This window comes from Tachyglossus aculeatus, chromosome 13 (genome assembly GCF_015852505.1).
Source record: "Tachyglossus aculeatus isolate mTacAcu1 chromosome 13, mTacAcu1.pri, whole genome shotgun sequence".
Classification (NCBI taxonomy): domain Eukaryota; kingdom Metazoa; phylum Chordata; class Mammalia; order Monotremata; family Tachyglossidae; genus Tachyglossus; species Tachyglossus aculeatus.
The window spans coordinates 23,327,118-23,349,872 of record NC_052078.1 but is presented as its reverse complement, the minus strand read 5'-3'; the positions used below and the strand labels follow the sequence as shown (position 1 = coordinate 23,349,872).

The 22,755-nt window shown below is 43.7% G+C and overlaps 1 protein-coding gene across 2 annotated transcripts in view; it reads left to right on the top strand.

Moving 5' to 3' along the window:
- The window catches only part of ADAM22 (ADAM metallopeptidase domain 22), a 98,862-nt gene extending 76,464 nt beyond the window's left edge, over positions 1-22,398 (top strand). Inside the window, exons 27-31 of one of the 2 annotated variants that reach the window (XM_038755538.1) lie at positions 1,850-1,950; positions 4,132-4,198; positions 9,712-9,798; positions 15,215-15,338; positions 18,918-22,398. In XM_038755538.1, the coding sequence (XP_038611466.1) occupies positions 1,850-1,950; positions 4,132-4,198; positions 9,712-9,798; positions 15,215-15,338; positions 18,918-18,938 (400 nt within the window). In that variant the 3' untranslated portion in view covers positions 18,939-22,398. The remainder of the gene's footprint in view (positions 1-1,849; positions 1,951-4,131; positions 4,199-9,711; positions 9,799-15,214; positions 15,339-18,917) is intronic. The other variant, XM_038755539.1, reaches the window with a different exon arrangement.
- Positions 22,399-22,755: the final 357 nt, after the last annotated feature.

Here is a 22,755-nt window from a genome sequence, read left to right as displayed (position 1 = left end):
TCCACCAGGCCCGTGTTCTTTCCACTAGACCACACTGCTTCTTAAGTAGTACAGAAATAAGAACTGGTGGTAAAGGATTTATCCAGCATTTTAGAATTTAAGCTGTAGGGGTTCATGAGCATCATTTTAAGTCTTGCTGAATTACATTGGATATTGTCCCTTTGGGGAAAGTTTGGAGGAAAAAAAAACCCCATTGGAATAGCTTAGAAAAATGTAGATGATCTGGAACCCAAATCCTAGGAGCGTGCAAAAGTTAGAGTGCTTTCTGGAGGATCAAGGAATCATAATGTAAGGGCTAATGAAGATAGAGCCAGAATTATCCAACCTCAGACCTACTCATTTCCCTTGATATGGAAAGGGACAAGGATTCTCTGGCCGTCGACTGAAAACAGGGTCAATCAAAGGCCCTGAAAAGGATGCCTTGCCTGTAAAAATTAAGAACAGACCTTTCAAACCCCATAAGGATAAACCCAAAAAAGAAGAAAGATGGGATGAAATCCAGAAACTTATGCAGATTTCATAGAAACAAGGAACTATTTCAGAAGGTTAAATAAGCAGAAAATCAAAGTGCCCTCGGTGTATGCCTTAATGGGAGCCTTGTGTCCCTGAAGAGCCTCATGTTCACAAAAATTCTCGTCATGGTTCTCATGCTGTGCCTGACCTTCCATGCATGTACAAAATCATAGCTTGCCAAACCCACTTGGTGTTGTGTCCCATCAGGCTTGAGTAAGATTGTGTCCTAATTCTATGGTAACTTTCTGTCCAAAACACATAATGAGAACATGCATCATGGCAGATCTGACTCTCCAGTACAGTTCACGTGTATGGAGCAAAGGCGAAGAGAACGGACAGAGGAATTTGAGGGGGTTTTTTTCTGTTTGCTTCCCATAAACTTTATGGAGTAGTGAAGTTTTTAATCCACAATCCAAGAAGTTTTGGGGAAAACAGGCAGGTCATTAGAATTCACCAGTATTTCTTTCGTCCTTTGGCCCCAGAGTGTGTTTTGAAATGCCCAAAAATGGTGATTAAAAATCACATTTTAATCAGAAATACTTCAAAAACAAAGTTTGAGGGGTTTTTTTTATAACTAAACACACATCAATTTATGAGAACCGGTGTGTGGCAATGGATTTGGATGCAGGACCATTTTTAAAATGCCAAACCTGTCTTTTGGCAAGAGCTCAGGTAATAAAAGACTGTTTCCTGCTGAGTGATTGATCTTACACACTTCAGATAGTTGCCCCTTTAAGGTACTGAAAAGTGTCTGTCAAGAAACTTCTGTTGTAGAGGGCAAGGTTGGTCAATTTTGATTTTTCATGAAGCCACAGAGGCAGACGGGAAATAAATAAGGGCTAGTGGACAAAATGCTGATCCAGTTGGAATCTTATGAGGCAATCACCTGATTTGGTTAGATGGGATTCAATTTAACCAACCCAGGCGCCTTTCCTTGTTTCGGATAAGACGGCTAAAGTGAGGAAAGTTCCATTTCCCAAGGAATGCCAGGAAGTGACAGTCTCACTGTTACTAGTATCTCAGCAGACCAAATCGAAATAGAATGCAGGAAGATGTGAGATTGTAGTGTTTAGCAGTAAAGGCCTTGGAAGGAAAAAATTGCCTCCTTTCTATTAGAAAAACTTAAAATTGTATTCAGTATCTGCTTTTCATGAAGTTTTTTATATCTCTACATTATTTAATTTTTCAGATTTACTTTCTTAGTTTCCATTTTTTTTAATTTCCTGAGATGCTAAAGAGACCTTGTTTATTGATCCTAACCCTTAGGAGTATGAACGTTTCTGTGTTTCAAGCTGTCGAGGGGAGAAATGAAAGGTTTTGCACATTCCCATTTCAGATCAAATGGACTATCGCATTCATGGAGCGAAAGAATCCCTGACACCAAAAATATTTCCGAAATCTGTGAGAATGGACGGCCCAGGAGTAATTCGTGGCAAGGTAAGGGGAAATCCAAAAACCCATCTTTCGCCAAAGACAGAATTCCAGAGATGAAGACAGATCTTTAAATGATATATTATAAATTACTTCTATTAATGTCTGTCTCCCACTCTAGACCGTAAGCTCGTTGTGGGCAGGGATCCTGCCTGCCGTCTCTGTATTGCACTCTCCCAAGTGCTCAGTACAGTGTTCTGCACATAGTTCTCAATAAATACTATTGATGCTTCTGATGATAAAGAGGCCAAGGGTCTTGTTGTTATCAACTTTCTCTTATTGCCTTCAAAGTCAAAAGATTCCTTGTAAAGGGAAGGAAATGTAGTCGAGGGATCCTGCTTATTTTCCATTGAATGTGTTCAAAACTTCTCAAAAGGGGACTGCAGGCATTTGATTAATAATCTCAGACATGGAATTTGTTAGCATTAACTGGCTAATTTGTATCTATCAGTTCTTGGCACATAGTAAGTGCTTAGTAATCATTATCATATCAAATTATCATACGATTAAAAAGTCTATAGTTCTTTGGCTATAGAGTTTTTTATGGTATTTGTTAAGTGCTTATGGTGTGACAAGCACTGTTCTAAGCGCTGAGATAGATATAAGTTAATCAGGTTAGATACAGTCCCTGCCCCACGTGGGTCTCACAGACTAAGTAGGAGGAAGAACATGGGAGGAGAGAAGCAGTGCATCCTAGTGGGTAGAGCCCGGGTCAGAAGGACCTGGGTTTTAATCCCAGCTCTGTCATTTATCTGCTTGGTGACCCTGGGCAAGTCATTTCACTTCTCTGTGTCCCCATTGTGGGCAGGGAATGTGCCTGTTTATTGTTGTACTCTACTCTCCAAAGCGCTTAGTACAGTGCTCTGCACACAGTAAGCGTTCAATAAATACGATTGAATGAATGAATGAATGAATCTGTAAAATGTGGGTTAAGATTGTGAGCCCCCATGTGGGACAGGGATTGTGTCTAAAATGATTAGCATATATCTACCCCAGAGCCTAGTATGGTGTCTAGCACACAGAGCTTAACCAATACCATAAAATAAAAAAAACAGGTATTGATGGGAATTTTTCAGTTGAGAAGACTGAGGCACAGAGACGTTAAGTGACTTGCCCAAGGTCACACAGCAGGCAGGTGGCGGAGCCAGGATTAGAACCCAGGTCCGCAGACTCCCAGGCCTGTGCTTTATCCACTAGGCCATGCTGCTTCCCTTTTTTATGGTTTTATTCACTTTAACCTAATTTCTAACCTCCAATTCATTATTGTAAATTTAGGGTTAAACCTGAAAAGAAATCTCTCAAATTAAATTTTGTAAAGCTTTCCTTTATTTCCCTGCCAATTTACCCTTCATTTGTTTTACCAGTCAATCCTAATTCTGCCAGGATCGATTTAAATCAATTTAGTCCATTTGTGTGATTATTAAGTTTTGGATTGACAGTGGAATCCAGTGCCCTAAATTAAAACAAGGTTGCCATAACACTGCTTTGTGCACCGACTCAGAGTTTTGATGGCAACACAGTGGAACAGCGCTTGGCACATAGTAAGCGCTTAACAAATACCATTATTATTATTATTATTATTATTATGGCAAATGTTCAGTTAGCCATTTTCAAGAAATATTTGCCATACTGCATGGGAACGATAAAAATCATGGTCAAAATAAAATCCAAGTGTTTTGGAAAGTAAATCCAGTTTATACCTGAGTTTATGACACTGCAGTATCAAACCCCTGGTCTGCAACTTTTAACCCCCAAACACAAAGTAGAAACGTCTGTGATCGCATACTAATAGATGTGTGACCTTGGGCAAGTCACTTAACTTCTCTGTGCCTCATTTACCTCATCTGCAAAATGGGGATCGAGACTGTGAGCCCCACATGGGACAGTGACTGCGTCCAATCTGATTTGCTTGTGTCCACTGCAGCACTTAGTTCGGTGCCTGGCATATAATAATAATAATAATAATAATGGCATTTATTAAGCACTTACTATGTGCAAAGCACTGTTCTAAGCGCTGGGGAGGTGACAAGGTGATCAGGTTGTCCCACAGGGGGCTCACAGTCTTAATCCCCATTTTACAGATATAGTAAGCACCTAACAAATACCATAATTATTATTACTGTTACGCAATTTGTTATTTGTCCCGATGTTATTTAATCCTCTCCATCTTAATCTCTTCTTTTTCAGGTAATGCAGGAGGCAACAGAAAGAAAAACAAAGGCAAAAGATTTCGACCCAGGTCTAATTCTACTGAGTAAGTCTGAACCCTAATGGGGGAAAAAGAAACACTAGCTACTCTGGCTTGTTCTAAAGAAAATGATATGTCACTTGCAGCCACTTGATCAACTTGGGAAATTGCCAGCACTGTGTCTTCGCTCAGTGACTGGAGGAAGTTGTGTTAAGGTTCCTTCCTTCTCTTCCACAACCCTGGTTTTAATCATTTTAAAGGATGTGCACTCTGTCTCTCCGTCTCTCTCTTCTCTCAATTGTCAGTTGTGTCTCTCTACCTCACCCTCTCCCCCATCTTCTTGTCCCCTTTTGATACACGGATCCAGTCCTCCTGGCAATCTTTTGAGAGCATATGGACCATATCCAGAGCATGTGCTTGATGCTGTACTGCTCAGATATCCTTAGGACAAAAAAAAAATGATCATCACCTCAGGACTGAGGACCTGAGTTCTAGATACAGCTTTTCCACTGAAGAGCTGTGTTACCTTGGGCAAGTCACCTCTCAGTTTCTCGGTTCCCTCGTCTAGAAAACGGAGACGGTAATATCATCTGCCTCTTCCTACTTCGCTGAGGTGTTGTGAGAGACAGACAGTTTAATTGGTGTCAAAGCACTTTGGATGAACACAAGTGCTAGATTCATTCAAGGTATCGTGGTTATTCACTGTCAGTGGCATCTTGGGGTCCAAAGGATAGATAAATATTTTTACAGGTGAAAAATGAAACGTTTAACTATTATCCAAAGAAAAGACTGGAGGGCCATTCTCATGTGTAGTTCAATGACATTAGCATCAAACCGTACATTTGAAAATGGCATTATGCGATCGTTCAAAAAGAAAGCACGTTTTAAATGTTAGCCTAATTTTCGATTTTTTTTTTTTAACGTAACCATCACTCACCCTTTTCCCGTTCCTTCTTTTGGGAAAGTACATTCATAATCAAGCTTTCTCGATCAAACCCTTGATCTTCCTGCGATAGAATGGAATCTTCATCGGTATTATTATAATATCGCACCTCGACAAGCTCTATCACATCCGTCTGCTTGCCATCCTAACTAGCAAAGCCTTCTGCCAAGCGACTATCGGTCACTGCTTGCTGGAAATTTGCTTAGCTTTTCCATCAGGTGCCCTTCCCCCTCACAGTCTGGGATCATTTGGACCTCCCACCTGAATTAGGATCGTGTTGTAAATGGCTTGTCGGGGATTATGCAGGGGATAATTTCTCTCTGAATTAGAAACCATGGAATGTTCTAGAGTCACCATCGCAAGGCCCAGAATGGAAAACTGTACCAATCTCATTAACCTCCATCCTTTAGAGTTTATTCTAGCCACTCCCGAAGCTCTTGGATGCTTCCGGGCTTCTCATGGGTAAACTCTTTCCGGAATGCTGTTTGGTGGAAGTTCTGCATGAGACTGTGCAGTGAAAGCCATTCGCCTCATTTGACTCAGTTAGTTGCCCAGAGAGGTGAGGACGAAATCCACAGATTGTTCCGTCTAGCTTTCTAGGCGTCTCCTTTAGCTGTGGCGTGACTTAAAAGTGGGAGAGGAGACGTCACGATGGAGCCAGTAAATCTGTGAACCCAGTGGGCATTCTTTATTCAGCAGTGGTAAAGGAGATGAGTAAATCGGCCCTTGGAATAAATTCCCCCCATAGATCACCTCATTATCTTCTCAAATCATCTCCAAGAAGCCTGCTCAACTAATGTGCGGTGCCACAGATGCCCTCTGGGTTGCTCGTCCGTAGAAATAAAAACTGCTCGGAGTTTGCAGTCGATTTGTAAAGTTAATTCAAGATAAATAGCCATTGAGGGACAGAGTGGGACAGAGTGGGCACCGGTAAAAACCACATGGTAAAGCATTAAAAGGTGGAATCCTTCCCAGTTATTGCCATATTTTGGACAGGTGGCCCACAACAGAAAAGAACAGGTGACCCAAGCACTTAGTACAGTGCTCTGGACACAGTAAGTGCTCAATACATACGATCGAATGAATGAAACTGGCCCCTTGGTGATCTCAGTCTTTCTTTTGCCCAAAACATTCTAAATCATCCTCAATCTCCCCAACCGCTAGGACTCCAGAGCCGCAGGAGTGAATTATGAACCGATCAGTAGTATGTATTGAGCACTTCCTGCATGCTCGGGAGAGTACAAAATGGTTAATAGACCATCCCTCACGGGCAAAACACTCCCCTCCTGACCTCTGAAATGATACCGCCGGTTGGAAGTAGAGGGAAACATATTACCCAGTCATTCAGTGGTATTTATTGAGCGCTGACTGTGTGCAGAGCACTGGACTAAGCTCTTGGAAAAGTACCAGAGTTGTGGTATATGCGAATCCTGCCCGCAAGGAGCTTGCGGTCTACCGGGGGAGACTGATGTTAAACTAGACACTGCGGTTTCTCCAGCTTAAAGGATCAAGTCAGACTTTTTAAGAGTCTGACATTTGGAAAGTGTATTCAGGGTTGGTAAGATGTAAAAATGGGGACACGTGTTAAAACATGCACTAGTATTCATTCGTTGCTTCAGTCGTATTTATTGAGCGCTTACTGTGTGCAGAGCACTGTACTAAGTGCTTGGGAAGTACAAGTCGGCAACAAATAGAGACAATCCCTGCCCAACAACGGGCTCACCATCTAGAAGTGGGGAGACAGACATCTAGCGACATGTTTTTCACCGATTAACAATCCGGGGCACGTTTGTTACTTCCTTCTACTTTTCCTCATGTTTGATCTTCCTCACTGTACATGATAGTGACCTCTTTGGCTTAGACTTTGTTGTATATTGTGTTTCTGCAGAAGGGACCCCCAAGCATTTGAACCTGGGCCCCCCCTCACCCAGAAAATCCCATCCCAAGGCATAAGCCCAGGGCGTCCTGACGCCCCAGAGGCAGGGAGTCAAGATCACAGGTCAGTTTCTCCCTGTCCTTCTTTCTAAGGTGCCACTTAACCCTTCCTCTTCTGAGCATTTAGTCATGTGACTTGGGGCTGGGGAGGGCGGTGGGGGGGCATCATGAGGCAGTTAGCTGAAACTCGCTCAGTTCTTCACGCCCCTCCAGCCTCAAGAATACCCCGGCCCCTGACTCCGATGCATTGCTGCATGTTGTGATACACCACACACCTCTTCAAGCTCTAGGACTGATTCTTAAGGGCCAGAAATCAGGACAGACTCCCAAGAGCGTAGGGCCCCGCTTCTGGGACCCCCGAAGGGCTGGTCCCAGAAAGGAACGGCCAAGAGAGACCCTTAGGTCAGTGACTAAATTCAGGCCTCTGGGAAGGGACCAATTGGGAAGGGTTGAACGGGAATTCAAGCCAAGGAACTGGATGGCTCCTTTGGAAAAGTCCCACTCCGGTGGCTTACCTGTTGAACTTCCACTTGCAAGGAAAGATCAAACTTGGGAGTGTCTCCCGGAGTAGCAAGCGAGTTTGGAAAATGGAGCTGCATGGACCTGCCTAGGTGCTTGTGAGTTACTGACTGGCTTCCTCTTCTACCTAAAAACGGTTGCATGGGCTTTACCCGATGCTGCCCTGAACCCAGAGATTTCACGAGCATTTTCATCTAGAGCTGCACTTGCTTTTTATCGCTTTCTTTTTGTTCAGAGTCTCTGCCGAAAGCTTAAGGAAATTCTGATTTCACCGTTTGTACCAGTGGGCGGGTTGGAAACAGCTGTGCCTAAAGACAAGCTGGGTGAAAGGAGGGACAGAAACTCGAGCAAAAATGGTCTAAGAAAGTTCAGAGCAAACCAAGGAATTCTCCTGCACTGGATTTCATCGCTTGCGAACCAGTAGTTCTTTGGCCGAAGCCAGAAGGAGAGGACCGAACAATCTGAGATAAAGAAAACTGTTTTGGGGAATTGGTTTGGACACGAAGCGGTGTGGCGGGGGTTCATAGAATTTACTGGCGAGGGACTAAAGGAGACAGTTAATCTGGGGTTAGGCAAGAAGATCGGTGTGAACATTTTCAATCAGTCAATGGTATTTATTGAGCACTTACTGTGTGCAGAGCACTGTACTAAGCATTTGGGAGAGTACAATATGACAGAGTTGACAGAGGCATTCCCTGCTCACAACAAGCTGATTTCAAGAGAAAAGGAGCATTTGTATAAGTCGCCACAAAAAATCAGTCATTGGTAATTACTTAGTTTATACTGTGTTTATGCAGTATCAAGCAATCAATAATCAATGGTATTTGAGTGCTTACTATGTGCAGAGCACTGTACTAAGCCTCTGGGAGAGAACAATACAACAGAAAGAGCAGACGTGTTCCCTGCCCATAACGAGTTTACAGTCTAGAGGGGGAGTCAGACGTTAATATGAATAAACGATTTAGAAAATATAATTTCAGAAGATTATGTACATAAATGCTGAGGGGTCGAGGGTGGGGTGAATATCAAATGCTCAAAGATCACAGATCCAAGAGCATAGACGACACAGAAGGGAAAGTGATCCAGGGAAAAGAAGGCTTAATCAGGAATGGCCCCTTGGAAGAGATGTGACCTTAATGTGGAGAACAATGATTATTTTACTAATCTACAAACATTTCCAAAGAGAAGGAAAAGGAAAAAGAGAAAATAAAATTCTGGAGCAGAGTTGGGTATTCAGCCTGGCCCTCTCACCTCCTATGCCTGTTTTCCCAACCACAAGTTAGGGCTATTGAGCGGTGACTGAGGTTTTCCAAGGTACGAAAAAACAAGGCCAGATTTTTAAACTGAGGATACTTAAACTTAAGGGCAAGAATTGGTAAAAATTGGTAAAACCGTGCTACCCGTTTCCTCCAGGGTTTTTTTTTTATTTATTGGTGTTGGTGTTGATGCTTCAGGAAGTTCGAGTGCCCATTTTCTAAATCCCATTTTCTCATCAGAAGCTGAAGGACTTTGGGTTGGAGAGTGAAAAGGAATGAATGAATGAGGGCAAGGAATGTTTCAGTGCCGCTCAGCTGAGCGGTTGAGAAAGTAGGCTCATTTCTGCTCCACAAAGCTTATCTGGATAACTCTCCAAAGCTTCAGAGTTGGCGCTTCTCTGGGGTAACGGGAACAGCAAATTATTTTCTACAGCCCTCCCTGCCCTGTTTCCCTTTTCAGTACTGGAGAGAGAGCGAGAAAGAGAACGATATCCCAATATTTTTTGCCCTTCCTGATGTATTCTGAATTCCAAACGTCCGGTTTAGGTTGTAGACCCCTGGATATTCTGAGCTAACACCACTGATGGCTTGATATCGCCCATCTTTTTCCCCAGAGATGGTCGGGGAGGTGCCACCTTGTAGAGACGAGGGGGCCAGAACCCAGAAGGAGCTTGGGGACGCAAATGAAAATGACTTTCTGTGAATTTCCGTGAAGTGATTCCTAGGTCTTTGTTAGTCCCTATAGTTTGTTTCATATCTTTGTGCCGATTGCCTTATCTCCCCTGAACATTCCCAGGAGAAGCTGGGCCAAGTCCCTGGCATTTTGAGGATGAAAGCATCTTTGCCAAGCTTGCGCTGTTTGTTCTCAGATTTTTCTATTCTTCTTGTTCTTTTGCTTTCTCTGTTCCTTCCATTACTTTCTGCAGGTATTTAAACCCTTGGTTCAAAAGAGACTCTAATGTAGCTAAGTGGGTAGAAGATGTGAATAAAAACACTGAAGGACCCTACTTTAGGTATTTGGTCAATTAATTCTCTATCCCTTTTCGACTCTTCCAGCTTATATAAATGGTGTGGCTAGGGTCTAAGCCTGTGTCTTTCAATACCAGCTCCTGGTATTTGCTGCCTTTTGATATCTGTTCTTGGCTTCCTGTGCAATTTCAATTTTTTTCTGAATGTTTCAAATGAAGCCATTGGCAGGGCGTGTTTAGTGCATGCCTTCCCTCACCACCTAGAGCTTTTAGTAGCTGCTTCTTCATTTTTTACGCTAAGTAGTGTTTTCCGGCATGAGACATACTGTCCACTATTACAAAAGCACTAACCTAAAATGAATTTAATTACTCAAACGAGTGGTTCCACAATGCCTTTATTTTTCCCACTAAATACTAAAACTCCGGGGAAAAGGGAAACATATGAGAGTGGAATTTTAGTGGTATTCCTTGAGCGCTTACTGTGTACCAAGCACTGTACTAAGCACTTGGGAGAGTACAGTACAGTAGAAGTGTTTGACACATTTCCTGCCCAGAAGGAGCTTACAGCTAGAGGATTTAATAAAGTAATAGATTTAATTAGTTCTATAAGCATCAATCAAATGGATTTATTGAGTTCTTACTGTGGGCAGGGTATTGTACTAAATGCTTGGGAGAATATAATAGATAATAGCGCCATGAAGTAGTTTATAATCCAGTAGAGACAACACATTGAAATAAGTTAGAGATAAGGGGAAAGCAATAGAATATAAATAGAGTATTTGTGAAATCAATTTCCATGTCTAAATGAAAATATATAGTTTGATATAGCTTTATTGGTTTGGCATGGTAGACCAGGTAATAAAGCTAGTGAGAAGACTAATTTATTGATTTGCAAGTTATTCTTTGAAAGTTTGTCAAACTTCAGAGACCTCCTCTGGAGACTTTGACTAAGTTACCAATTTGCCTGAAACAGTTCAGGCAAAAGTGAGAGGCGGGGAGGGAGTTCTTGATGTAGAAATTTAAGGAACTGGGCATCTTATATTAAAAAAAAAATCTGTCCACTATATTACATGAGAAATTTCCTGAATTTCAGAGGTGCTGAAGAATGTTATTGTTGAAAAGTAATATTTTAGAGGCAAATATGCACACTTTACCCAAAGGTTTCAAGCCCAAAATTAATGAGAGACAAAAATATTGCTTTAAACAGTGTTTTCTCAGAACAGTATTCAGATGGTCTTTAGGCCCTGTTCACGTTCTTAGAACATGGGCTTCTTAGAGCCCCAAAACAGAATATTCAGCCCCTGTTTGAACCTTCTTCTTCCAGGCAAGAAGCTTCTTATTTTGTCGCAGGAGTGGCTTGGCCTATGCTTGTCCTTCATTGACATTAAGCTCTTAGTACAGAGCTCTGCACACTCTAAATACTCAGTAAATGCCATTGATTGATTGACTGACATTGATAAATTCCCCCCTACCAGCCCTTCTGCTGGCAGACCCCAGATCCTACTGGCTAGTCTAGCAAGGCAGACCTCTTCCTTCGGAGGCTTTTCGGCAATCAGTCAATCAGTGGTATTTATCGAGTGCGTGCTGTGGGCAGAGCACAGTAATAAGCCCCTGAGAGAGAGAGCAATACAAATGAGAGACGCAGTCACTGACTTCAAGGAGCTTAAAGTCGAACAGGACTAAGCACTTGGGAGAGTACAGCAGAGCATGGGTAGACACGATCCCTACCCTCAGAGAGCGTACAATCTTGTGGGGCCGTGTTGTCTGTTTGGGTAGGGGGAGGGAACCCCAGCAGCATCTCGTTTCCACCCCACCCCCCATATCCCTTTGCCCAGTGTGAATGCTGTTGCCCACCTGGGGGGAAATAGATTCAGGACTGGAGAGTCAGGGAGGAGAGGGAGATGGGGTTCCTTCTCCACAGGGACAACCTCCCTCCCCCACAAAACCCTCATGGGCACAATGAGGATTGGCATGTGCCACGCCTGCTCTAGCCTCCATCACTTCCAGCATGATTATTTTGATTTTTCTACTATTCCTCTAAAATGTTCTCACTCAGCCTTTCGCTCCTTACTCAGGGGCAGGTGCTAATTTGGCCTTGGAGCATGATGACATCTCCCTTATTGCCCTGCCTGGGTCTCCTGCAAGAGTTGCTTTGCCACCCACCCACAGTTTTTAGGGCATCCTGTCAATCAATCAGTCGTTTATTGAGCGCTTACTGTGTGCAGAGCACTGTACTAAGCACTCGGGAGAGAACATTATAACAGAGTTGGCAGAGACATGTTTCCTGCCTATGACGAGCTTAGCGTCTAGAGGGCGAGACGGACATTAATATGAATAAAATTATGGATACATTCCTAAGCGCTGTCGAGCTGAGGGAGGGGTGAATAAAGGGGGCAAATACAAGTGCAAGGGTGAAGCAGAAGGGAGTAGGAGAAGAGGAAATGAGGGCTTAGTCGGCGAAGGCGTCTTGGAGGAGATATGCTTTTTAATAAGGCTTTGAAGGCGGGGAGAATGATCGCCTGTCGGTTATGAAGAGGGGAGGGCGTTGCAGGCCAGAGACAGGATGCGGGAGAGGGGTCAGTGGTGAGACAGATGAGATGGAGGTACAGTGAGTAGGTTAGAGGAACAAAGTCTGTGGGCTGGGTGTGGTGGGAGAGCAGTGAGGTGAGGTAGGAGGGGGCAAGGGGATTAAGCAGGACCTTAAAGTTAGTCTCTGAGTGGGCCAGGCCTGAGCCTCTATTTCCGACTCTGGGCAGGGAGAAACCCACCTAGAAGGAGTCTCTCTTATTCCTGACCCAACTCCACCACCTGAGCATTCCAGGCCACAGCTCACCCTAGAAACAACTGCAGAAGGAATGAGAGCAGTGCCAGTCACCAGTGAGTTAAAAATGCCTGGCTTCTGTCCTAGAATGCAGTGGGGGCCTCCAACTGCAGTAATAATAATAATAATGATGGTATTTGTGAAGCGCTTACTATGTGCCAAGCACTGTTCTAAGCGCTTGGGGATACAAAGTGATGAGGTTGTCCCACGTGCGGCTCACAATCTTACTCCCCATTTTCCAGATGAGGTCACTGAGGCACAGAGAAGTTAAGCAACTTGCCCAAAGTCACACAGCCAAGTGGTGGAGCCAGGATTGGAACCCATGACCTATGCCCGTGCTCTTTGCACTGAGCCACGCTGCTTCCCAGTAACCGTGGAGCACCAAGGATCACAGAAGTAAAAACTGGCTCTGAGCTCTGGTAGGAGGGCTCCTGTTTAGAAAGATATTGAGAGAGCTCTGTTTATTCATTCAGTCATATTTATTGAGCGCTTACTGTGTGCAGAGCACTGTACTAAGCGCTTGGTGTTTGGAGGCAGGAAACAGGAGAGATTTTAGGTCTCTGAGCCTTTAGATTTTTAGGGATCCCGAATTCTCATCTTCGATTCAGAGCCCTAGAAATTAGAGGTCCTTCTTCGAGAAGGATGATAGGGGAGGAGGAAGTTGGGATGAGATAGAAAAATATCCCCATGAATTACTCCCCAAAATTCATTTTTCCATGTGTTCTTTAGTGTTTGGGGAAGCCATCGTGCAATCGTTGGCATTCATTTCCCAGACCAAAAGCATTTAATTAAAACTGAGGGGGGGGGGGGGGGGGGGAGTGTGTGTGTGTGTGTGTGTGTGTGTGTGTGTGTGTGTGTAGGGGAGAGGCAGGGTTCTTGGTGATAAGCAATTGATGGAAATTCAGGAACAACCAATTAGGTAGTTTTGATCAATACTTTTATGGCATCATTAGCTTTTTTTATGGTATTAAACATTTACTGTGTGGCGAGCACTGTTCTGAGCACTGAGACGGAGAGCTAAATGCTCCCAGGAACTCAAGGCCTACAGAATGTGTGGGGTGGTGATAAGTGTCTACACAGCAGCTGCTACGGGGTCCAGTGTGTTTTCCACAGAAACGTTTGAGGGATTCTTCCTCTCCAGAGTCGTGGTGGGGATGAAAACCAGAGTAGAGCAGTAGGGATCTGATCTCTTGTTGCCCCTAACAAAAGCAGCATCTACCACTATGGATGTCCAAAATGAAAAACAGAGCATAGGATCGTGAATGAGCGGTTTTCGATTGGCTTAGTCTTGACTTTTCATTTGGAAAGGTGGTCAAGGCCTAAGACTATCCACTTCGGAGCCTCTGTGTTCAGAAAATTAGGCCTCCAGGAGAAAAACCGACCTTTGTGAGTGTAAAATTCTGGTCCACATCCCTAGAACCTCCCCGGTTTAGAAAGCCCAGTTATGAGGACTGGTCAGACCATTTTTGTATGCTCTCATCAGCCTGTTTGTTTGGCTGACACTTTGCTTGCATGTCTACTAATTTATCGTTCCCCCTCACATGCCTTTGTTCCTTCCCCACTACACCAGCCCCTGCATGAGTTTTGTGTCATTTAGTAGATGGTTTTCCAACAGATGTACCTGCTGTGTCATTTTATGAGAAATTATTAAAGTTCCTCTTCCTCGCCATCGACAAACCTTCTGGGAAAATCAATCAGCTTGAACTGTGTCTTATTAGGCAGTGAATCTACCACGGCTGATCATGCTTGAGATCGGTTTTCTAGCCTTCTGTTTTCTAGGAGGCTTGACTTGAGTTCCTTCGGGTAACAGAGAGTTATTCTGGGTGATGCCCAGACGATCCAATAAGATTAAGAGCGAAGCTTTAGATTCCTGAGATGGGAGGTGTTTTCCCAACCCACCAAGTTCCCAGCTATAGGAGTGAAACTCTTGCTCTCATAATTTTTTCATCATTGCCACAGATCAACAGCATTTATTGGGCATCTACTAGATGTGTGGAGCAGTGCACTGGATGCTTACTTTGCCTGTACTTTGAGCAGAGTATTTTCCTGAGCCCCTTCCATGTGCCGAGCACTGTACTGGTCTACTGCGAGCAGAGCACTGTACTCGGTGCTTAGGGGTATACGGGTCAAAGACAGTCCCCAGACTCAAGTTATTGAGAAGTTAATGAGCAAGGTGGGAAGATATGAATTTCTTCTACAACAGGCAAAAGATTCCCAGTCTGTCAGTCTTGCTTATCCCGTATAATCTGAGAGCCTCCAAGCGGAGTTGAAAAGAGCTAGGAGTTTCTAGGTGTAGCTGAAAAATTTGACAAGCTGGTCTTTTTGAGCCTTTAGCTCTCCTTAGCCTGCCTGGGCCACAAACCCCTTCCAGCTGGCTCTTTAATTGGAAGCTTTTTGCCCTACACTCAAAATGAAAAGTTGGATCTGCGAAAAAAGGAAAAAAAATATAACCTTCGAGCCTTCCACATGTAAATAATGTCAGCGTAACATACTGGCCTTCACAGTCAGGACAGTGAGCCCATGTGCTACTCAATCTGCAGATTTCAAACTAAGGGAGGGGGCTTTTCACCGAAGCAGATTTAAATATTTGGAATTGCCTGATCACATTCCCCTTTCTTTCCCATGTTTCCATCATCTCAGAACATTATCTCCTGCCAAGTCTCCTTCTTCATCTACTGGATCCATCGCCTCAAGCAGAAAATACCCCTATCCAATGCCTCCACTTCCCGACGAAGAGAAAAAGGAGAACAGACAAAGTGCCAAGGTATGTTGAACTTCTTCAGGCAATCAGTGGTATTTATTGACCAGCTAACTGTGCAGAGCACTGTACTAAGCACTTGGGAGAGTACTGTATAATAGGTGTGATTCTCTACCCGAAGGGACTTACAGTCTACAGGGGGAGAGTGAGATTAAAATAAGATGAGGGCATTATAGGCCCAACTCATTTACAGTAGGGATTCAGTGTTTATCCAGGAGGTTCAGAAGCATGATTGATTAGTTACAATTTATTTCCAATTTTTAATGGCAAATACATGTAATTTTTTTACATAATCTGTACACAGGAGTCCCCTGCTATTATACATTTCCTCTAGCACCCTTTCTCGATAACACTTTTACACTTTTGTGATGATAAGTACCATTGACATGCATGATGTCTGTTGGGGGAAGGACCGTGGTGACCCCTTAAGTACTGAAGGGATGGGGGCTCAGGTGCACAGGTGAATGCAGTGGGGAAAACAGGGTGGGGGAGATGAGAGATTACTCAGAGAAGGCGTCCTGGAGAAGGCATGGTTTTAGTGGGGCTTAAAGAAGGGGATGGTAGTAGCCTGCTGGATGTGAAGGGGAAGGAAGTTCTGACTTATGTTGCCAACTTGTACTTCCCAAGTGCTTAGTGCAGTGCTGTGCACACAGTAAGCGCTCAATAAATACGATTGATTGATTGATTGACTGAAGAGAGGGCATGAGCTACGGGAGAAAGATGAGAGTGAGGCAGTGAGTATATTGGCATCAGGGGAGTGAAGTATGTGGGGTGGGTTGAGACGAAAGAGTAGCGAAGGCCTTTTCCGCTTTCTAGTCTTGGATCTTTTAATCGCCCCTACTCCCTCCTTCTGCTCTACCCCCTTCCCTGCCCCACAGCACTTGTGTATGTTTGTACATATTTGTTATTCCATTAATTTTATTAATGATGTGTATAGATCTATAATTCTGTTTATTTTTGATGCTATTGATGCCTGTCTACTTGTTTTGTTGCCTGTTTCCCCCTACTAGACTGTGAGCCCGTTGTTGGGTAGGGACCATCTCTATCTGCTGCCGAATTGTACTTTCCAAGCGCTTAGTACAGTGCTCTGCACACAGTAAGCGCTCACTAAAAATGATTGAATGAATAGAGAGCAGGTTGAGCACCTGAAAGCCGATGGCGAGGAGTTTCTGCTTGACACAGAGGTGGATGAAAAACCACTGGAGGTTTTTGAGGAGTGGGGAGTTACGCTCCGGATGTTTTAATCAAATGATATGGGCAGTGGAGTGAAGGGTGGGCTGGAGAGGGAAGGGGTTGGAGGCAAGGAGGTCAACAAGGAGGCTGATATAGTCGAGGAGGGATAGGATAAGTGTTTGGACCAGCGCGGTGGATGTTTGGATAGAGCGGAAGGGGTGGATTCTGGAGATCCTGGCAAGATAGAATCGACAGGGTTTGATGACTGACTGGATGAGAGAGATGTCCAAAACGATCCCTCTAGACTGTAAGCTCATTGTGGGCAGGGAATGTGTCTGTTATATTGCTGTGTTGTACTCCTCTGAGTGCTTAGTACAGTGTCCTTCACACAGTAAGCACTCACTAAATACGATTGACTGACTCTTTCGTTCAACCCACATATTCAATCCATCACTAAATTCTGTCAATTCAACCTTCACAACATCACTAAAATCCACCCTTTCCTCTCCATCCAAACTTCTACCACGCTGATCCAACCAATTACCCTATCCAACCTTGATTACTGCGTTGGCCTACTTGCTGACTTCCCAGCCTCCCATCTCTCCCCATTCCAGTCCATACTTCACTCTGCTGCCAGAATCTCTTTTTTACAAAACCAGTCAAGTCATGTTTCCCCACTCCTCAAGAACCTCCAGTGGTTGCCCATCCACTTCCACATCAAACGGGAACTCCTTACCATCTGCTTTAAGCACTCAATCACTGTGCCCCCTCCTACCTTATCTCACTGCTTTTCTACTACACCAGCCTGAACACTCCAATCTTTTCATTTCAACCTTCTGTACCTCGAGCTCATCAATCTCACAATCCCCATCCTGCCTCTGGCCTGGAATGCTCTCCCTCTTCATATCTCCCTTCTGTGTTGCCCTGACTTCATTCTCCCTCCCATCCCCACAGTATACATATATATATGTCTGTAATTTATATATTTTTATATTAATGTCTATCTCCCCTTCTAGATTGTGAGCTCATTGTGGGTAGGGAATGTGTGCGTTTTTTGTTATATTGTACTCTCCCAAGTGCTTAGTACAGTGCTCTGCACACAGTAAGCGCTCAGCAAATGCAGTTGAATATCTGAAAGATGTTCAGTCTCCTCACCTTCAAAGCCCTATTTGAAGGCACATCTCCTTCAAGAGGCCTTCCCCAGCTAAGCCCTCATTTCCTCTTCTCCCGTTCCCTTCTGCCTCACCCTTGCACTTGGATTTGCTCCCTTTAGTCATTCCTCCCTCAACCCCACAGCACTTTTGTACGTATCCTTAACTTATTTGTATTAATGTAAGTCTCCCCTTCTAGACTGTAAGCTCACTGTGGGCACGGAAAGTGTCTACCAACTCTGTTATATTGTTAGTACTGTGTAGTGCTAAGAGTAACCGCCTCTGTTAGTACTGTGCTTTGCCCTCAGTAAGCACTCAGTATGATCGATTGGCATTGGAGGAGCTAATTGTATGGATTGGATTGTAATAGCACATCAGTGAGGTAAGGTAGGAGGGAATGAGCTGATTGAGTGCTTTAAAGCCAATGGTAAGGAGTTTCTGTTTTATGTGGAGGTGGATGGGCCACCATTAGAGGTTCTTGAGGAGACGGGCGACGTGAACTGAATGTTGTTGTAGAAAAAGGATCCGGGCAGCAGAGTGAAGTAAGGGTTGAAGTGGGAGAGACACGAAGCAGAAAGGTCAGCGAGAAGGCTGATGCGGGATAGGATTAAGTGCTTGGGTTAGCGTAGTAGCAGTTTGAATGGAGAGAACAGGGAGGATTTTAGCCGCGTTGTGAAGGTGGAACTGACAGGATTTGGTGACTGAATGAGCGAGATGAGTCTAGGATAATGCCAAGGTTATGGGCTTGTGAGACAGGGAGGATAGTGGTGTCTACAGCGATGGGAAAGACGGGGGAGAGAGTGGGCTGGGAATCGAGGTAAAGAGAAGCTCAATTCAGCACAGGACCGGAGCCAATTTAAGCGCCTGTGCTGGCAGAATACAAACATCCCTGCCCACAGAGAGCTTCCACTAAGGTGAGGAAACTACATTCTCCTAGGACAAGCACAGCACAAGCAAAGGCAGAACCGATGCAGAAGTGCTAGAGATTTAGCCAGTGATTGAATATCAGGTAGCCTTAATCTGGGAAGGCTTCCCATTGGGGATAAAGCATTGAGACGCCTGAGAACCCTACTGACCCACCCCTCACTCGTTAACAAGAAAAGGTCTGGTTTCACCCAAGAGGGTTTCATTCCTTTACCAGAATCAATCAGTGGTATTTATTGAGCACTTACTGAGTGCAGAGCACTGTACTAAGCACTCATAATGAATGCAGTGCCCCCTCCTGCTTTCATAACATATTCTTTTGTGCTGTTTCCTCCAGCTATGGGAGACGTCCATCTAAAGCCACTGTTTACACAGCACACACTCGAACTGTTTACGTCGACTTTTATAGATGCTCAGCGCCCCTGAGTCACGGTATGTTACCTGCTCTTCACACACACAGTGTTCGCTCTCTCATCCGGTTTCCTTTCGGATTTGCTGGGTGTTCAAGGTCAGCCCACAATGAGACAACCTAAGCGACACCAGATACTTTGGGTTAAATGAACCAGCTGAGACAAAGATATTCCTTGGACCTGCGTACCAAAACTATCAAAATTAAACTCCCTGCGCAAATCTGACAGGTTTATCCTGAGGATAACGTCGACCCGGGAAAAGCGCATTCAGAACTCAAGCCTCTGAGGTCTGTTCCCACTGAAGTATGTGCATGGACTTTCTTTCATTTTGTTTTCCCCATTTTCAAGGACAAAATAGTTCAGTAGATACTAGCATGCAGGGTTAAGAAATATAAGGTTTTTCTGCCGGACTTCAAGCTTTAGGAGACCAATAGCCAACCTGTACTTTGGAAAGTTCATTTTACTTTCACATTCTCGGCACATAAAGGGCAGTGGACATGTGGAAACAGAAAACCATGGGAAAGCAAACATCACCGTCTTCACTGGGCCTTTAAAATTTTAAGCCAATGATGGTGAAAACCTTGGCTATTGGGACAGTAAAGGAGTTTCTGAGAAATCACACTTGACTGGAGTACACAATGTCCCTTTAAAGTATGGGTCGGGAGGACGTGATTATTTTTTGTCACTGTTCAAGAAAGCAGGTAGCAGAGATGAGTGGAGCAGAACAGACCAAAGAAACACGTCAATGACAAATGGGCCCTGAGTTGCTTTCACCAACTGTTTCAGCCACCGTCTCGGTATGTGACTCTGGAGGTGGATTAGTCACGTAAGCAGCAGCAGCTGGGCATTTATAAAATCCCACGTGAAAAATCTGATGTTCTGAGTCCTCGTCTTCAGTTCAAGGAAAAATTCAGAATCGAATAGGAAAGAGTAATGCACCTCAGTCTTGGACTCCCTTTCAAAAAGCGATGGTTGTAGTGAACTGTTTGGTTTGGGGGTTATTGCTGGGTACCGTAGGAACCTTAATTTCCTCCTTTAGCCATACATTTTTTCTTGTGTCAGATGAACAATCTGGGATCATTTTCGAAGTCGCCCTTTCTAAATTTGTTCCCTCAAAGGCATTTTCTTCCTCCGAGTCTGTTCTATTTTCAGGAGAAAATTAAATGTGCCCTGCTGCTGCTTTTCAACCCACACAATTTCTCATGATCTTCATTCCATCTGGTGGGTAAAGATTTAGGAGAGCAAGCAGTGTGATTTTAATGCGATGGAGCTATCTCTGGGCTGACTGTTAGAACTCTGCCAAGACGTTATCAAGTTGTTTCATACAGAGAAGGGGAGACCGAACATTTGAAAAAATGGAGCAGGTGACCAAAATCCCTCTGACAGGCAGTAAAGAGTCCTTGTGAATGTTTGAAAGGGATTCTAGGTGTGAGGATAGTTCATCATGGACTCCTCAAGCCACTGTTCTTTTAGTGCTAGAGGGCTTCAAAGCCATCAGGTCAATCTTTTTCTCTCTCCTCCCATGCCTTTTTGGCATTTCTGTGAGTTTAAAATTTTTTTAAAAAAACACCAACCCACAAACGCCCAGCACAGGACCATCAGCACAGGGTTGATTCCGCAATACTAGAATTCAGCAAGCCGTCGCCGAAGACGAGGTTAAAATGAGGTTTCATTACGATCTCCAGTGCTTAATACAGTGCCTGCCACACTATATTAATTATTATTATGATCTCCATGGAATTTTACAGGGAACAGCGGGCCTCCCAAACCACCCCACCTCCCAAATTGCCAATGGGCTTAGCTCACTCCTTTCATAACTTCCCATGACTTATTTACATTGGGCTTTATTCCCAGTCTATCCCACAACATCCACATCCTCAGTCAGGCAGGCTGAGAGAGGCTTCTCGCTGCCTAAATAATGACTGATGGGCACACAGGCACTGGTATTCAATTCCCATCTGTTTTCATCCAGTTTGGATGGGCTTGGGTCAGTTTTTCTCTTTCTCACTCTCCCTCTTCCTCCTTCTCTCCTCTCTCATTCTATCTCTCCCCCTCTCTCCTTCTCTCTCTTCCTCTCCCTTTCCTTCTCTCTCACCCCCCTCTCCCCCCTACTCTCTCTCTTCCCCCATTCCGCTCTGCCTTCAGGACCAGGTCCTGAACAGAAGTAGTCTCCATTAAAAAGGGCCAACAGTTTCCCACAGTGACTCCCAACTTTTCCTAGATCCTGATTTTCAGGGTTCTCAATCACTCTGGCCCTGTGACTCAGGCGTGGAAACCCTCCGAGTTTAACAGTTTAACAGAGTTTAACAGAGTCGTGCTGGGTACATCATACCGGATTTCAGGTGCTTTAGCAGCAAATGTCTGTCTATTTATGATTTCCCTCAGAGACACTGGGCAAATCTCCTTTCCCCGAATACCAACCTCCTTACAGAAACATCACCCCCTTCTCTCCCATCAAAGCCATCGACAACCATTAGAGATATTTACCAAGTTTTAAACTCTAAACCAGGTCTAAAGTTTAAGGTCGGAGTAGAAATTCTTAAAAATAGGCTAGTTCTAGTCTGTCAATTCAGGACAGTTATTTTGAGTCCGATGATTCAGTGGAAGTACAAAAAAATCCTGCTCAAATAGGTCTGTATATCACTGCCTGGTTCTGAATCCTGACTTTTTTTTGTTTTTGTAATCCAGCGCAGAGTGAAACTTGGTGTCTGTGACCACTCTTTCTAATGGGAAAATATAACACACTACACTTACCATTTTTTACAGGATTTTTTTTTTTACAATAAATGCCTAATTACAAAAAAAGGGTTTCTTTTAAAAAAACAACAAACTGCACTTTTTTTAACTTTTCCCGAAAGAGAATCCCAGCCTATGACCCTTTCTTTCAGAAACTTGGGACTGTTGTGTCATGGTAGTAATTATTCATTCACCAGTGTAGATTTGTGCTAGTATTTTACCTCCACTTGTCCCCATCTATAAATAGTTGAAGACACCCTAAGGTGAAGTTTTAGTGACAGCATGGAAAAATACATGCTTTTAGTGTGGTCTGGCAATTAAATATCTGTAGAACCCTAAATATCCATCCTAAGACATCAAGTTTTCCTCTGCTACCCATTCCAGGTTCTTTCTCTTTAAAATAAAAGAAAGTTCTGGTATACACCAACATGAAATAGAGCATTGCAACTGCTTTTTTGAGAGTAATTTCTGTTACAGGAGCTGCTCCAAGTTATACGTTCATTCTTCATTGTAGCTGAACAAAATATTGCTGCTTTTAAGAGTAATCTATAAGGAGATCCTAAATACTTGCACAATTTTATTAATATCCACTTCTGAGGCTAAATACGAGACTATGGTTTTCTATGTTACTATTATTGTAACATCAATAAAGAGACTCTGTGTTTCATTTGAGATTTCATTTTTGGTGCATCGTTTTACCCTGATCCCGGATTTGTGATACTCCTACCACTCACAGAATATCCATTCTATCCCTTTCAGCGCAGTGTCCGTACAGTGTGGCAGATCATCATCATCAATCGTATTTATTGAGCGCTTACTGTGTGCAGAGCACTGTACTAAGCACTTGGGAAGTACAAATTGGCAACATATAGAGACAGTCCCTACCCAACAGTGGGCTCACAGTCTAAAAGGGGGAGACAGAGAACAAAACCAAACATACTAACAAAATAAAATAAATAGAATAGATATGTACAAGTAAAATAGAGTAATAAATATGTACAAACATATATACATATATACAGGTGCTGT